Source organism: Aspergillus aculeatus, assembly GCF_001890905.1.
Source record: "Aspergillus aculeatus ATCC 16872 unplaced genomic scaffold ASPACscaffold_12, whole genome shotgun sequence".
NCBI lineage: Eukaryota > Fungi > Ascomycota > Eurotiomycetes > Eurotiales > Aspergillaceae > Aspergillus > Aspergillus aculeatus.
This window is the reverse complement of record NW_017962987.1, coordinates 628,374-643,269: the sequence shown is the minus strand read 5'-3', so window position 1 is coordinate 643,269 and position 14,896 is coordinate 628,374. Positions and strand designations below refer to the sequence as shown.

At 52.0% G+C, this 14,896-nt stretch overlaps 3 protein-coding genes across 3 annotated transcripts; all 3 read right to left on the bottom strand.

Moving 5' to 3' along the window:
- Positions 1–90: 90 nt before the first annotated feature.
- ASPACDRAFT_1872410 (uncharacterized protein) lies at positions 91–3,245 on the bottom strand. The gene is made up of 7 exons (XM_020197997.1): positions 2,962–3,245; positions 2,750–2,842; positions 2,567–2,685; positions 2,238–2,472; positions 2,060–2,160; positions 1,848–2,007; positions 91–1,797 (listed from the first exon to the last, which is right to left on the bottom strand). Exons 1-7 carry the CDS (start codon positions 3,005–3,007, stop codon positions 389–391), a joined length of 2,163 nt encoding a protein of 720 aa, XP_020054321.1. The 5' UTR covers positions 3,008–3,245; the 3' UTR covers positions 91–388.
- Positions 3,246–3,826: 581 nt separating this feature from the next.
- Positions 3,827–6,550, bottom strand: ASPACDRAFT_31649 (class I alpha-mannosidase 1A; the record flags this gene model as incomplete). Its single annotated transcript, XM_020199829.1, has 3 exons — positions 3,827–3,863; positions 3,924–5,501; positions 5,562–6,550. 3 exons carry the CDS (start codon positions 6,548–6,550, stop codon positions 3,827–3,829), a joined length of 2,604 nt encoding a protein of 867 aa, XP_020054320.1.
- Positions 6,551–9,123: 2,573 nt separating this feature from the next.
- atgI (autophagy protein ATG9) lies at positions 9,124–12,506 on the bottom strand. The gene is made up of 2 exons (XM_020205565.1): positions 11,445–12,506; positions 9,124–11,381 (listed from the first exon to the last, which is right to left on the bottom strand). Exons 1-2 carry the CDS (start codon positions 12,179–12,181, stop codon positions 9,260–9,262), a joined length of 2,859 nt encoding a protein of 952 aa, XP_020054319.1. The 5' UTR covers positions 12,182–12,506; the 3' UTR covers positions 9,124–9,259.
- Between the last annotated feature and the right edge of the window lie 2,390 nt (positions 12,507–14,896).

The window sequence follows — 14,896 nt, the reverse complement described above, 5'->3', positions numbered from 1 at the left end:
CAATACCGTAAACATCCCCTGCCCGGTGGAGTATACGGTACCATACGACCTCATCAAAAACGAATGGATCCCGCTGACGACGCAGTGGAACTCGGCTTCCATCAGATGGGGCAGGCAATCCCATGTTGCTTCAGGACCAGACTGTTTTTCCGCAGTGGACAGTGCTTGATCGTTCGTATTACTCTCTAGTCTAGAAGACTTACTCTCTAGTCTAGAAGACTATAGATGCCGATTCTAACACCGACGTGAGCAGGTTAAGGTGAAGTGCACATGCTGAAAAGCTCCACTACGTAATAGCTCATAGACAAATTAAACCTTAGAACGCGCCGATATGCCAATGCAAGATCATTCTCAAAAACAAATTTCAATTAAAAAAGATGGGAGAGGGTCACTCCCCCACAGACATGTTCTGCACCGCCTCCTCGACACTGACCGGACCACCGGACTTGATCCCTAAGAATGTGGGCGGCCCAACAGCTTGTTCCTGCTCATCGCACGCATACCCCTCGCTCAGATGAGTCGAGCCTTCATGCTCGGCAGGGGACTCCGGTCGATGCGAGGAATCCCCCGGAGTGAGTCTTCCCCGTCCCGAGCGACGGGCTCGGGGAGGTTCGGGTTTATGCCCATGTTTGAGATTGGAAACCATACTGACCAAGCTGCTCCCACTCCCCGGAGCGCTCACACTATTATGATGGAGCTGGGGAACGACTCGCGAGGGACTGGTGAGCGGTGTGCAGTGGCTGGAAACCGAGAGAGTGGCCATGCCAGGGACAGTGGGATGGGTCGACCGTCGCGGCGGAGGGACCGCCGGCGGGGGGTTGGAGGCGGACCGACGCGGGGCCCGAGGAATGGGCACTGCTAGGCTTGATGTGCTGGTGGAATTCCGCCGATCGCCCGCTCCGCTGGCGACAGGCGGGGGTAACGGACTCGTAGTCTGAATCTCCCGGTCCTCCGGAATTCTGTCCACGTGCTCATCATCTTCGGCCCTAGGACGGCCTCTCCAGCGCCGAGGATTCGGGGGAAGCGGTTTGGTTTTCACCCTGCTCGCCGACGGACTGAAAGGACGGTCCAAGTGAATATTGTTTCGGCTCGGCGTGATCACGCCCGGTTTCTCGTGCTGCGATGCCACCTCCTGCACACTAAGCGACGATGACGAGGCCGGCTCGAGGTGCATCCCTAATCTCTGCGCCTGACTCAACTTACGATGCGCGTTCAGCTTAGCAGAGCCCGTGCCAGCTTCATCATCGGCACGGGTTGGAGACAGATTCTCCGACGAGCTATCCACGGTACTCGTCGGGGAGAGTGTCTCGGACAACTCCAGCGGTGCACCAAACTCGCCCTCAGGCGACTCGTCGTCATTGCCATCGGAGGTTTTGAGGGGTGGCACCGCAGCCTTCTGAACCTCCGTCGACTCTTCCTCGCGGATCCAGTCGACGGCTGCGCATCGGAGAACCAGTCTTCTAGTTGTTTCATCTGCCTCGTTAAAATGCATGATTCTCTCTTGGTCAGCCTCGCTATGAAAGAGTTGACCATTGACCAAGATACTGAGCATCCGCTTGATGTCGTCACGTTTATAGTAAGGCGGCAGTCTCAGCTGCGTATGAGCGAGCAACGGATAAAGAACCCGGAGGTAGGTGTGTCGAAGGGCGGACGACTCTTCCGGCAGGTCCAGCAAGTTTCGGATCAAAATGTCGACCAGGACATGCAGATCGTTCGTGTAGAAGTATTCGTAGGTGCTCGGAGTGGTGAAGATCAGGTATAGAAGCTTAAGTGTCAGGAGCTGGAGGGACGTTTCGCCTGCAGCATGTTAGAGCAATGGTCCGCACCCCACAACAAACACCACATACCTTCTCGATTGATTAGGAGGATTATATTCTCACCAAAGGTCTTGTACATATTTCCATACATGGACAAAACCTTGATGACTTTGTTGGTTAGGAAATTCATGGGTGACTGCTCGTCAACGGGGTCGTGCGCCGAGATCATGAATTGCTCGTTCAGAACCAGCTGCCCGACAGTCATTAGCGATTTGCTTCCCATCTTTGGACGCGACACTCACCAGAACGCGAATGACTGGATAATGATAAGGGTCGTTGACATCGTACGAGAGATCCTCGATGATGTCAAAGAGACCCCGAACAAAATCGTCGTCCACAAGAACTGCCATGCATACATACAGGGTCAATGATTCCGAACCGAGGCATGTTTTGGGAAAAGAAACACCGGCTCAAACCCACCCAGATCCTCAATTTTCACCCGCTGTATCCGCGACATCTCATACATCAAGTCCATGAGAAGCCGATGCAGGCCCGCCGGCATGCTCTCATCCGCCGAACGGTTGCGGACCTGCAGCAGTTCCAGCAACCGCGGAAACGAACCCTCCTCGTTCATCATCCGAAAAGCCTCTTCATGCTGGCGACCGTCGAAAAGCAAGAGCGAGGCAATGAGATGAAGTGTAGCCGGGTCGTCGTCCTGAAAAAGAATTATGCCCCATGTCAGACGTCGTCACACACTCCCTCCCACACAAAGTAGACGGGACGCAATGTGCGAACTCCTCGGGGCGTACCTGCAACAAACAATAGATCATCTGTCGTCGAACATAGTCCGCATGCGATGCAAAGATGCTGGATGCCAGGAGCTTGTACAAGCACCGGGTAACATCCAACTCGCCCTGAAGGTATTCATCTGTCGGTTGTCCTGCGTCAGCTGGACTGCATCCGTTCGTTTCGGACGATAGCCTGAGAGAAACCTTTATACTTCGTAGCCAGGCTCAGATATGATCGAAGCGCATTGTCGATATGGTCTTCCGAGGAGCAAGAGGCGGAAACGATCTCTTGGATTTCTGCGGACAAGGTTGCGCAACAAAATTAGTTCCGAATGAATCGAAATAGCGACTAGAGGGGTTTCGCAGTATATTCTGAGCACGATCGGGCGAGAAAGAAACAGACCGGTAGTACTCACCGTCCCAGAATTGCTGCTCGTTCTCCAGGGTGACCTCAAACTCCATTTCCCACAGCTCAGTCGTCCTCGTCGGGCGTGGCGTGTCCCTGCACTCATCCCGTCTTGCGCCCGCAGCGAGGGAGTCGGATAAGGCGCTGCTCCAGCCAGGACAGGGAGCACGAATGAGCGGAAGGAGGAGTGGATAGAAGGTGGGGAGAGGGGAGGAGAAGAGAGGAGAGGAGAAGAGGTTGGGTGTAGAGACGAGGAGAGGAGCAGAGGAGCAGAGGAGGAGTTGGAGCGGAGAGGGAACGCTGTCAATAATCAATTGAGAAGGCGGGCGGGCGGGACGTCATCCCTTCGCTTCGCTTGTCCCCGCCTCTCCTCATGGCCCCATCGTTGGTACTCTACGATCCATCATCTACTGATTCACTTAACTTATCTCTGATGACCTGATTACAGCCGCTAGAAACAGCAAAGAGCCTACATCAATTTCCCTTTCCTCCCTTTTAAAAAGACAGTGACATGCCTACCACTCCATTATCTACTTGATCCCGTACAATAGTACCACTATACAACACATCATGATCCACAACAGCAGCAGCAGCAGCAGCAGTATAGCGACATCATTAGCACCATTCACCATATATGAACCTCTTATTTCCAAAGCCAGCTAAGAAATAACGGAGCCCATCCCACAAGAAAAGCGAAGGGGGACAAAACAGAAATAGGGAGGGCGAATGCATTAATCAACAACTCGTGGACTAGACCGTGGTATCTGTACTTTTACAAGCAAAAGCAGCAATGAAGGGAAGCAGAGAGCAAGAACGGGGGAGAATTAAGAATCAAGCAAGACGAATGCAAAATGCACATGCATACAAAGCCATTATTAGTTCGGGCGCCTCAAAGGATGCGCTTCGGTATTCCTGCGGTGTGTCCGTTAGCCAGGGCACTTGATGGGGTTCACAACAGGAGGGAAGACTTACAGTACATAGTCGTCAAGACTAACGACGGTCGGATCACTGAAAAGAAGGTAGAAGTACTTCAGCGTCTCCGCGAGCCAGAATGACTGCATCTCGTCCAACATCTCGGGAGTTGTGACGGTGACGTCGTCGATTGCTGAGTTGGCGAACTCGGTCCGAGTGTACTTCGAGACAGCTTGAAACATCTCCCAACCCTTCTTCCGCCACGACTCGTCGCCAGTCAGACGGTACATGATGAATACCGACTCGATAGCCTCAGGTCGCAGCAAATACTTGCGATTGATGAGCTTCGTCACCCCGGGAGGAAGGCGCTCATTACTGATACGTGTCGCCACGTACTCCTCGTGCGAGGGCACCTTCTCTTCTTCCTCTTCAGGAGGCTGCTCGGGTTCCGGCTTTTTCGGTGTGGCCTCGTCTTCCAGACCAATGACATGCCAGTTACCGCGCTCGCGCTTCCCCAGCAGAGTCTTCTTTTTCTTCAAGTCAGCTACCTCAGCCTCGGCTTGCATTGCAGCCGCTGCCTCCTCCTTCTCCTTCTGCTCTTTCCGCTCCTGCGCCTTGGCAAAACGCTCCAGCATGTCAGGATCCAAAGCGGTGTGATAGGTCGACTCGTCCCATTCACAAGGCTGGCCTTTTTTGCACGGAACCAGGGAGAATTCTTCGGGCATGATACCACTCTTGGTAGATTGGTACGCCCACACACAGCCGTCAGTCAATTGCTTAGCCAGGTCCATATCTCCTTCCAAGCCGAAGATTTTGGCTCCAATGCCAACCATTCCACCAAGAAAGCATGACAGATGATCCCCTTTGTATTCCATGACCGTGGGGCCTGGCTTATTCTTGGGGATGATCGCTGTGCTCAGAAAGCGGACGTCCCAGCCGCCCTTGATCATAGGCTGGAAGACCAGATGTTGACGGATTGTGTTCATAGCCTTCTCGTACATGGACCGGTACTGATCATTAAGACCGCCCAAAAGCATATACTCCTTGGGCAAATACTCATATGTAGAGTCGGCAAGAGCTCCAAGGCTGTACTTCTCTTTGTCAATGGTAGCTGTGTCCAAACCCCCGGTGCACTGCGCTTCGGGGGCGCTCAGAGCTGCGCTACCGGGACCTTGCGCCACAGCGCCAGGGTACTCTGCAAGCTGAGCATCTTCGTGAAGAGACCGCGCATCGCGGGGTTTGAAGTAGTCCTGGTAGCTCTTCGCGTCGGTCGGGGCCGGCTTGGTAGGATGCGGCTTGGAGGAATGAGCACTCGTGGTAGTCACAGGGAGCCGGTCGCGCGCATACTCCTGCTCGAGGCGAGCTTTGGTGAGTTCCTTAGTATTGGCATTGATATTGGCATTGGCATTGGCATTGGCGTTCTTGCGGCACCCCGAGGCGTCCAACTTCACGGGCCACAAACCGGGATATTGGGTTTGATCTTGAAGCTTCTCTAACTCGTTGGTGATGCGCGCAATAGCATCATAATACTTGTTCTCTTTGGTCAGCTGCGCCAGACGTGTGAATTCCACTGAGAGCGAGCCGAGTTCGGCTAGAATGGCCTTCTTATCGGCGTGATGGGGTCTGGTCAAGTGAGATCTGTAACATGTACTTGTTAGGGGTTATGCAATTACCCGAGGACGGACGAGATTGACTTACGGGGTCCACTTGTACATAAGCGAAGGCATGCGGTTGGGGGTGTCGAAGGCTCCCATCAGAATCTCGGCCAGTTCCACAGCTTTCGCCAACAGGACATCATATTTGTGACCCGAAACATCGTAAGCACTAATCAACCCACCCAGGTAGCGAATGACAGTTTCAAAGAGGGGAGTTTCGTTCCTCTTGGAGGTGGTAGTGAAGTCAATCGTCTTGACATAGTCGACTGCTATGGAGAACTCCTCTTTCAAATCCATCAACCAGAGAGTATCCAACGAATCCACCAGCGTAGCACCCCAGCCATTGAACGGATCTCGAAATCCACCCCGCAGAGGCTTAATCTCATCGTGTCCCATGGCGGAGGTCTTGTACCCAGTCCAGGCGCGCTCAAAGACCTCCTTGATTTCCGACAAGCGTTCGAGGCGTGTCATTTTATTGGCCGAGGTTTCGTCTTTGAAATCCGCCTGTAGCTTCGGGATCGGCCTGGGTTGACCTGATGGCAACTGGATCATGTCCTCGCTCCGAATCGGAAAGAGCTCGGGCAGCTTCTGCCAATGTGGGCGTGTCCATGTTGCGGCGGGTGTTTCGACTCCCAATTTGCCTTGACCCTTGACTGGAGCTCCAAGTCCAGTGGTTTTCCGATTGTCCCCGTCCTTCTCGGTGGCAGGCTCCTCGGATGGCTGGGGGGATTCGGCTGAGGTCGAGGGGGGACCCTCTACGGCCACATCAGGTGGAATGTTCTTGGATTCTTCGGTAGAGAATGGCTCGGGGTTGTAGTCATGGGCGGACGGAGGAGAGGCCGGAGATTGAGGGGCGGCTTGCTCAGGAACGGTGGGTGGGTTCGGGGCTGAGGCCCCCGGTCGACGATCGGCGGGCGGCGATGCACGCCAACTAGCAGAGGATTGTTCTCGTGAACCGGCGAAATGAACAAGAGCCAGAACAAAGATGGCCGCGAATACCAGGAGAACCCGGTATCGCCGGGCTCGGAACATCATCGAAGAAGGTGATCGATAGGGAGGGATGAAGGTACGAGGCAGCACGAAGATGCCCCGGAACGAGGGAGGGGCGAGGGGGGAGGGGGAGGGGGAGGGAATCCTCAAAGTGAGGAACGAAAGGTGAAAGAGTAAACGGAAACGAATGAATAGAAAAGAGAGAGATTGAAAAAAGTAGGAACCCCCAAAATGAGATGGTCAGAGAGACTAAAGAAAGAAGAAAGAGGGGGAAATACGAGCAGAAAGATCACGCGGTTCCCGGGGGAGAAAGGAAAAATGTCTTGGACCTGCAGGAGGTAGAACTCCGCGTGAGAAAAGAGTGAAGAGTGAGAGTGAAGCAGAAGACGATTTAGAAGATGCTGGTAATGGGGATACTAGTCAAGAATTACTAGTCCCAAGGATCACAAACAGGGTTGAAGAAAATGATATGATGTGTAGGGTGGTAATCGCAAACGACAGACAAGAGTCAACATGAAGAGACTCCCGGAGGAAAGAAGGAATGAGTGGAGGTTGGTGAATGAATCGATCGGTCAAACCATCAAACAATCTCTTTAGAGAAACGACTGACAGAAGAAATGGGAGGGGGGGAATAGTGAAAGAATGGAGGACAGTGAAGCCTCTATTCAAACATGATTAGTAGTAAGTAGGTAGTATTGAGTTTGAAAGGTGGGAGAGAAGGGAAAGAGAAGATGAGACAATCTGAAGGAAACCACCAAGACCAGTGACCACTACAAACAGCAGTCAATTCTGTTCTTAGATTAGTTTAGTAGTTAGTTCGGTAGTTTCTGAGTAAGTTTTAATCAATCATAAGTGGTATGAGTACTCATAACAGAGGGCCAAGAGAATGGACAACAAACCCGATCAGGAGTAGGAGAAGAGAGGAACGGGAAGGAAACACAGACAGCCCAGCCTAGTGGAGGGCGATAAGTGTACAGTACAATCCCAAAGAGGAAGAGGGCGGAGGTCGGAGCAAGCCTGAAAAAAAGGACCGCAGGGCCAGACCATTGGGAAGGCGGTTAATTCGCTGGCCTCACGCACTGGCTCAATGCATTCTCCAGCCTACGGTGGAACCGCCGTGGAGAAAGCACCCACTTGGGTGTCGCAAGACTCCCGACCTGTGGAAATAATCTAACGATTATTTAATATTTAATTAAATATTCCTGACCTAGTCCAACTACCGTAGACTACCGTAGACTACCGTAGACTACGGAGTACACAGGAATTCTGCAGTTTCTGATTGATCCCGGATATGAAATCTTCGAGGCACTTCCCACCTCTCGTAATGCCAACCCGGATCAGTCCGGCTCTTAGGGCAAGGATCAAGAACTACTCCGACTTGATGCAGTCGAACCGGGAATTGTCTAAACATCGATAGTTCATGCTTCTTCAGCATGGAAAGAAGGTTAAATAAGAACCAGCTGAGGCTAGAGAAGAGGAGGGGAGAGACAGACACAGACACAGACACAGACACAGAGAGCAGGCCGAGACGAACCCCGGATTCGCGAGAAGGAGGATCAGCTAGTCGGATGGACCTGATAGAATGCGCCATCGATGGATCCAGACTTCCCAATGGAGTCCAGAGGAATTGATCATACTTCTACCCCGTACTACGTACTGATAATACATGTACATAGTAACGATTATCCCGGCTTTGCCTTAACCGTCTTCCATGGTTATGCTACCGTACTGTTTATTCTGTTCAGGAGTTTTGTCCTTTACCGCTCCGTCCACAGTGTTCTCTTAGTACTTAGTATAATATTGCCCAACGGACCACTTCTCCGTGGCCAAACCATCTAGACTAGCCAAACTGACTCAATGGCTGCCAGCCATCATCTGACTGCAGGGTGCATGATCCAGGGGGGTAAAGGAACAACCACCAGGAAGGTTTAGGAAGAGGGGCCCGTCCCGGCGGTTACTAAAAATAACATAAACATACAGTTCTGTACAATTTCCCCCCTCCAGGCTCCGTTCCCCTGCTCCAAATTCCGAGGCGAAAGTCCCACACCTAATGAAGTATTCGATGTCTTCCTCCCTCTAATATCCTTGGCCTTCTTGGTCTTGCTCTCCCCGTCTCGAGCTGCAGATACTGCCATTCAACAATGCCATTCCTATCCAAGGAGGTACATAGATGAACTTACTAATATTGATGAAGGGCGGCATAGATAACAGCCACGCGGTCACTATAATAAAAGGGGTTAACTTAGTGTCAGTATACAGTACAGTAACTACATGGTCGAATGCTTAGTACAAGGACTGTGGCCTCCAAGAAACCAGTGGAAAGACCCTTCAGACCATATCCACTCAAGGCCCCGTCGAGATGAAGCATAAGACCCTGGCGGATACTCAATTTGCCCTTCGAAACAAAATCCCCGAAGATGAAACAGCCGAGAGTGAAGACCTGTCCCAAAGTGGCGGGTTGAGACAGATGTGGGAGTGGCTTTCCACCTTCTTGCTCCTTCTGATGGCGGATGATTACCGAAGGTTGAGCCTAATGATAGTGTAAAAGTTCTATTTCGGGCCACCAGGAGAACGCACTCGTTACAGAACACAATGGCTGCGGATAGTATACGCCTGGAAATCTCATCTCTATCATTATACTCATGGCCATCTATCTGGGAGGTGACCCGCGAAGCTCACAGAGCCGGAAGTCTCCGCAATTCGCTCATATTCACATCCTGACGGACTGATACTGTCTGCAGGAGAGGGTTCCTATAATCCAACAGTCGTGCGCCCCCGAGTGTCCTTGCTCACTTGTTGGAAGCGTTGAATCAGCCCCAAAACCCCAGCGCCCCCAGCAAGCGCGTCCACATTCTCTCCGCCTTCTCTCTCCTCACCATCCTCGTCCCTCTCGTCTACCAAATCCATGCGCCACGATTCGCCCAAATTGCTGTCGCTCGTTCCAATGCCTGCCCCGCTCGACCCCGAAGCTACATGCGATGAAGCTCTGACTCCAACACCACGAGCCTGCGTAGATGGCCCATCCTCATCAGCGATCGGGTCAGAAATGGTACGCGACGGTCGGGATGGACGGTAGCGAGAGTACGCTGATGCACGATGAGTGGTGCGGAACCCGGACGCAGACGGTTGGTGATGCGGATCGAGGAGCATCGACGGGGCGGGGGACGTGTGATCGCCTAAACCCGGAGGGCCGAACCGATGAGCGCCAAAAGCAGACTGTTGGCCCATCATCCCGCCAGCCAAACCAGGCCTTGCCAGCGTTCCATCCAGTCGCTCACCGTAAGTGCCCATCTCGATAGCCGAGGGTGACCCGAGGGTTGGAAACGTGGGCGGCGGATGAAACTGTCGCTTGTTGGATGGACGTGGATTCGCCCCATAATTATCCAAGAACCCATAGTAAGAAGCCAACATCTTGCCGTCCTTGGTGGAAAAGTAATCGGCCCGCAGGTCCTGCCGTGCGGGATCTCGTCGACCAGGGTCCGCTTGGGAGATGACGTTGGTGCCCTTCTTGAAATCGAACACAGCAAAGGAGCACAGGTAACCCATGCCATCGACATGAACGGTAAACTCCCGAAAGAAATCGATAAGACGGTCGCTACATCTGGGCAGACTGAACCACAGGATGAAAGGCGTGAAGATCATGCTCATGATTTCCTCTAAAAAGATCACAATCTTCATCTGATATAAGGTGGCGAAATCCTTCCGAACATCGTCGCTATGCAATCGTCCTTTCCAATGGCCCGGAAAGTAGTGAGTGAAGTTGATCACCTCCAGTAGCGCGTACTCGGGATCGAACACGTTCGTCTCCTCGGGCACCATACCCTGAGCGACCGCCCAAACAGATCCAAAAACACCCAGGTAGAACAGGACAGTGCGATCGGGAGTAATCTCAAACCCCAAGAACAGCTCCGGGTCCACGACGGACGCTAGAGCCAGCACAGATGCCAGCGCACCAGAGACGAAGGCAACAAATCCAGCAATTTGGACGGTCTTATCCTTGGGGAACTGATCCACATAGCGGCTGGCGAATGGGTAGGACATATTCGTGCGACGCTCGAAAAGGTGCCAGAGCTCGTTAAACTCCCGGAACTTCCATTCCGCCAACGGGGTATATTGACGCGACCCAATCTGGGACGGATTCTTCTTGTACTCGTTAAAGTAGCGAAAGAAATAATGAGTCATGAAGTAGACAACAATGAAAGGAGCTGCGAAGATGTTCATGATGCCGGCAAAGATAAATCGGCGGCGCAGGCCGTCACTCAACGCTCGTCGGTGGGTATCTTTCAGAAACAATGTTCGAACTTGGCCCTGCTCGTTGAAAACATAGTCCATTACGCACAAATTGATGTTCCATTCTAACGTCCGTGAGAATAGTTGCCGATTCCGCAAGAATGGGACTGGAAGTGTGAGGTCAAGTATATCCTTATTGACCAGAGCTATTAAATAGTTTTCCTTCCGCATCAGTCGGTTCGCGATATCATGAGCATCCATTCGTTGCTTGGATTGGCTCCCCATGAATTTGCGGTTTTTGGCAGAAACAGCGCCGGCCGTCGCTGGGTTAGAGTCTCGTAAGGTCATCAGGCGGCTGACCACTTCCTGCCAGGATATCGTTTGAATCTCGGGATCGGAAACGCCGAGCAAATAATGGTAGAAGTCATGCATATGCTTGAGCCTTCGGATATCAAGGATGTACTGAAAGGACTTGCCAATCCAGAACAGCGAGAGTAACCACAGTAGGAAAGTAGAAGAGAACGACATCTTTTTGGTGCATTGCTGGATATAAATGTCATCTAACGTTCTGCTACCGCGTACACTGCGATAGTCGATGCAATTCGTCAGAAAGATGCTGAAACCTACAACAAACGCGAATGTCCTATATTTGGTCAGCAGCTGTCTTGAATCCATCGCGATGAGCCGCAAAGCAATGAGAGCGTACAGGAGACTTAAAGCTCGATTCAGTAAAATCGACCAAATCCCATTTCCGAGATAGTACGTGTAGACTTCCTTCAGAAAATTGTCTAGATTCTCCACATTCGCCCACATCCACATTGCTTTCACTTTGGGATCTACTGTGGCCAAATCTGGGTATCCAGCTGACCACAAAGCTCCATGGTGGCGTTTCCCAGGCGCACTATGCACTGGTAATTGTCCCCGGGCTGTCTCCCACCGCGTTTGGTCCCTATGTGAGGATGGTCGAGCGTGAGGACCATGATCGCGGAGATTATGAGAGGGTGGGGGAGGAGGAAGTTTTGATTTGAGATCGTCTTCATCCTCCTGGTCCCCTTCCACGAGGAGGGAAGCCGGAACCTCATCATCACTGTCCTCAGGTTTATGTTGGGGCGATAGTGCCTGCGGTCGCCGTAAGCGACTGAATCTCCGGGTTCGTGATACACTCTTCATGGGTGCCTTCCCGGCGGCTTTCGTGCTTTGAGGAACTTGGGGGGTCAAAAAGGGATCGCTCGGACCTGGGGATCCATCCCTCTCGGCATCTGCTAGGGTTTCCTCCAGTTCGCCATCACTGAAATGACCCAGATGTTCATCCTCCAGGGCTAACCCTGCACGCTCCTCAATATCTGAGGTGTCTGAATGAGAATCGTGCTGTCGGATGGTCTCATACACTGACGGCGATCCATGCGGAGGAAGGAAACGGGACAAGATGTTTGATGTCATCATCTTGGGCTAGAGCTCTCGACTTGATGCATGGACTGTAGAAACATCAGTAGCTGGAAGCGGCCATCAAGCCGGGTCCATAGATAGCTCCAGGGTTATGCCGAATATGAGACAGCTCTGGTATACTCCAGGTACGCGAGGGTGTTTGGGGGGTCAAATGGCGGAAACGTAATCGAGCAATCGGTCCTCTGGGACCGATAAGAGAAAGCCTACCAAGCAAGACTGATGCCTGGCCAAAGTCAAGAAAGCAGGTACGAGAAACAATCATGTAACACCAGACAGGATGGAAATATTGACTTTTTGAAATGAAGCAGGTCGGTTGACGCGGTCAAGGTCAGGAGTGCCAAAGAAGCTGGTGACCGGCTGCCCTCGTGATAAGCCGCGATGATGCAGGCGGTCACCGATCGGGAAAGATGCTTGTGCCTCAGGCGTCAGGACGAGCAGTCGCATCATGTGATTTATCAGGGAGTGGGGGAGTCCTTATAGCTATCACGTGATATGGACAGCGATGACAAAGCGGGCGAGTGCTGACAACACGAGTCAGTGATTTCCAACTCCAATGGTCACGGGATGAACCGCCAACGAGGACCACTGATTGGCTTCAGCGCCCCTGCCATGACCGCTTAGCTGGCTCGTGCGGGGGTGGACGACCGAGACTCGGTCGACTCGAGTCAGGTCTGTGGTACGGAGTGCCTTTTCTGCTGTTCTCGAAAATCACTACTAACGATCATCATGGTGTTCAGCTGCCAGCGGTCTAGGCCGGGATTTCGGCTCGAACTGAAGAGAACACAACCGGTGACAAGCAAGCAAGCCGCAATCTTCGCAATCCTCGTGAACAGTCCTTCGCTTATACCATAACCGGGTCACTACGTACTCTTCTAGTGCACTATTTATGAGTATTTCTGCTCCCCATTGAATGACAAGAAAACCCTGGTGATCAATTGGTTCCCCGAGAGCTCCACACTCAGTGAAATGACCTCTGGCCCTTCTCGGGTCAAGGCTGGACTACGGACGGGGAGACCCATGGACGCGTTCCGCCATGTTCACTATCTTACCCAAGCCGAGCTGTTGACAATTCTTACACGCACCACACACACACTCTCTCTCTCCCTCTCCCCCTTTTTCTGCCAACTTCTACCGTCAATATTTGTCAAGCCAACCAGGGACCAGCGAAGGCCAATGGAAGAATGGGAAGGCTGTCCCATGGGGAAAAGCCACATCGCGCCCAAGATATCGACTGAACCACTCAGGCCGCGGTGCCTACAGTAGTGCCAACACCTCCACTACGGAGGAGCGCGTTCTACGCTTTCTAGACGTAACGCAATTACTAGCATGGTCCGCAGGGTAGGCGGGCAGTGATCAAGTCCTGCACACGGATGACGAGCGAAAGACTTTGGCAGCTGCCATTGGGCCACGCCAACAACGAATATATTACTTGCTTTAAGGGAGGCGGGAAGAATCCCAGTGGCGATTATCGTTAGTTTCTCGGATCTGACCGCCGCACCCTGTTGGTCCGGTTCTGGAATAATGAATTAGTTCTCAGACCGTTCCCTCCTTCTACTCTATTCCGTACTACTGCCAGTGGTGGACGCCGTACGGAGGTACCATATTCCCGATGCATCAAATGGACATCCACTTCGTGGAGACTATTGAGATTGGTGAAATTGGAAGGAAGGTGAAGGATTGAGGCTGAAGAGAATGCGACAGAAGGCGGAGGAGAGGATGAGCAGGAAACCATTATGTGCCTTGAGGTTTGCTACTCACATTTCGGGTTTCTTCTGGAATTTCATGATTCGGCAATGGTTGGGGAAACGATTCGTCAGGGGGAAGGGGTGGAAACACACCGCAGCGCAACAAGAGTTCGAACAGAGCAAGAAAAAAAAAAGTCTCCATCCATATCAGTGGTGGTATAACTTATAGACGGGATGAGGATTATAGGTCCGGAGTACTGTACAGTACTACTACATTGGAACTCCTTTCGACAGGTTTCAATGCCGTTTACCACAGTATGTTCTCCATAGACCGACCATTGCCCGGGTGGTGTCCGATAGTCAAAATGATACCTACTTAGTAACCTACTGGCCATAAAAGACAATCACAATAATGTCGAAGCCCACAATCAATCCATAACCACGTCAATAGTGGATCTCAGCCTCATGACTTGGCCCCGAGATTTTTCCTTTGCTCCATTCATTCTCCTTCCCATTTTAGACAGCTATACGGAGTTATGTGCAGTGCTCCGTGGTGAGCTGGTAGCTATCAGCAGTGTGATCAGGCCATGAAGTTGCTCCGACTGAGAGAATAGCGAACCGACAGAGTATTCTGTGCATACGTAGGAAGTAGAATAATAACACCTGGGAAATCATTACACATACTTCTCTATCTACTCTACCTACTCATAGTAATCGGGAGTGAGGATAATGCGTCAGCCAGCCAATGAGTGGCAGTTGCAGTTGAAGTGTTCCCTCAGGCTTCTCTTCGTCTTCCGGAACGCCTTAACTTAAGATTCCCCCTGCATCTTGGCCGATTGGCAGGCATGTCTCCCTCTCCTCCTTCACCACCGTCCATCGCCATCGTCGCGTTATTGCTACAGTATCTCAACTGATTCTTGTACCGTCCAGCTCAGTAACCCTACCCAGGGTGAAACGAGACTGCAGTAAGTACTGGTACTTTCTTTTTTTGTTTTTTTTTNTTTTTTTTGTTCTCTCTCGTGTCTCC

Excerpts from the sequence above, each read along its gene's own strand:
- ASPACDRAFT_1872410 (XM_020197997.1), bottom strand. The coding sequence starts at position 3,007 with ATGGAGTTTGAGGTCACCCTGGAGAACGAGCAGCAATTCTGGGACG. Across the intron at positions 2,161-2,237 it reads GGTGAAAATTGAGGATCTGG|TTCTTGTGGACGACGATTTT; the intron begins GTGGGTTTGAGC and ends TATGCATGGCAG. Across the intron at positions 1,798-1,847 it reads CCTCCTAATCAATCGAGAAG|GCGAAACGTCCCTCCAGCTC; the intron begins GTATGTGGTGTT and ends AACATGCTGCAG.
- atgI (XM_020205565.1), bottom strand. The coding sequence starts at position 12,181 with ATGATGACATCAAACATCTTGTCCCGTTTCCTTCCTCCGCATGGATCG. Across the intron at positions 11,382-11,444 it reads AATCGAGCTTTAAGTCTCCT|GACATTCGCGTTTGTTGTAG; the intron begins GTACGCTCTCAT and ends GACCAAATATAG.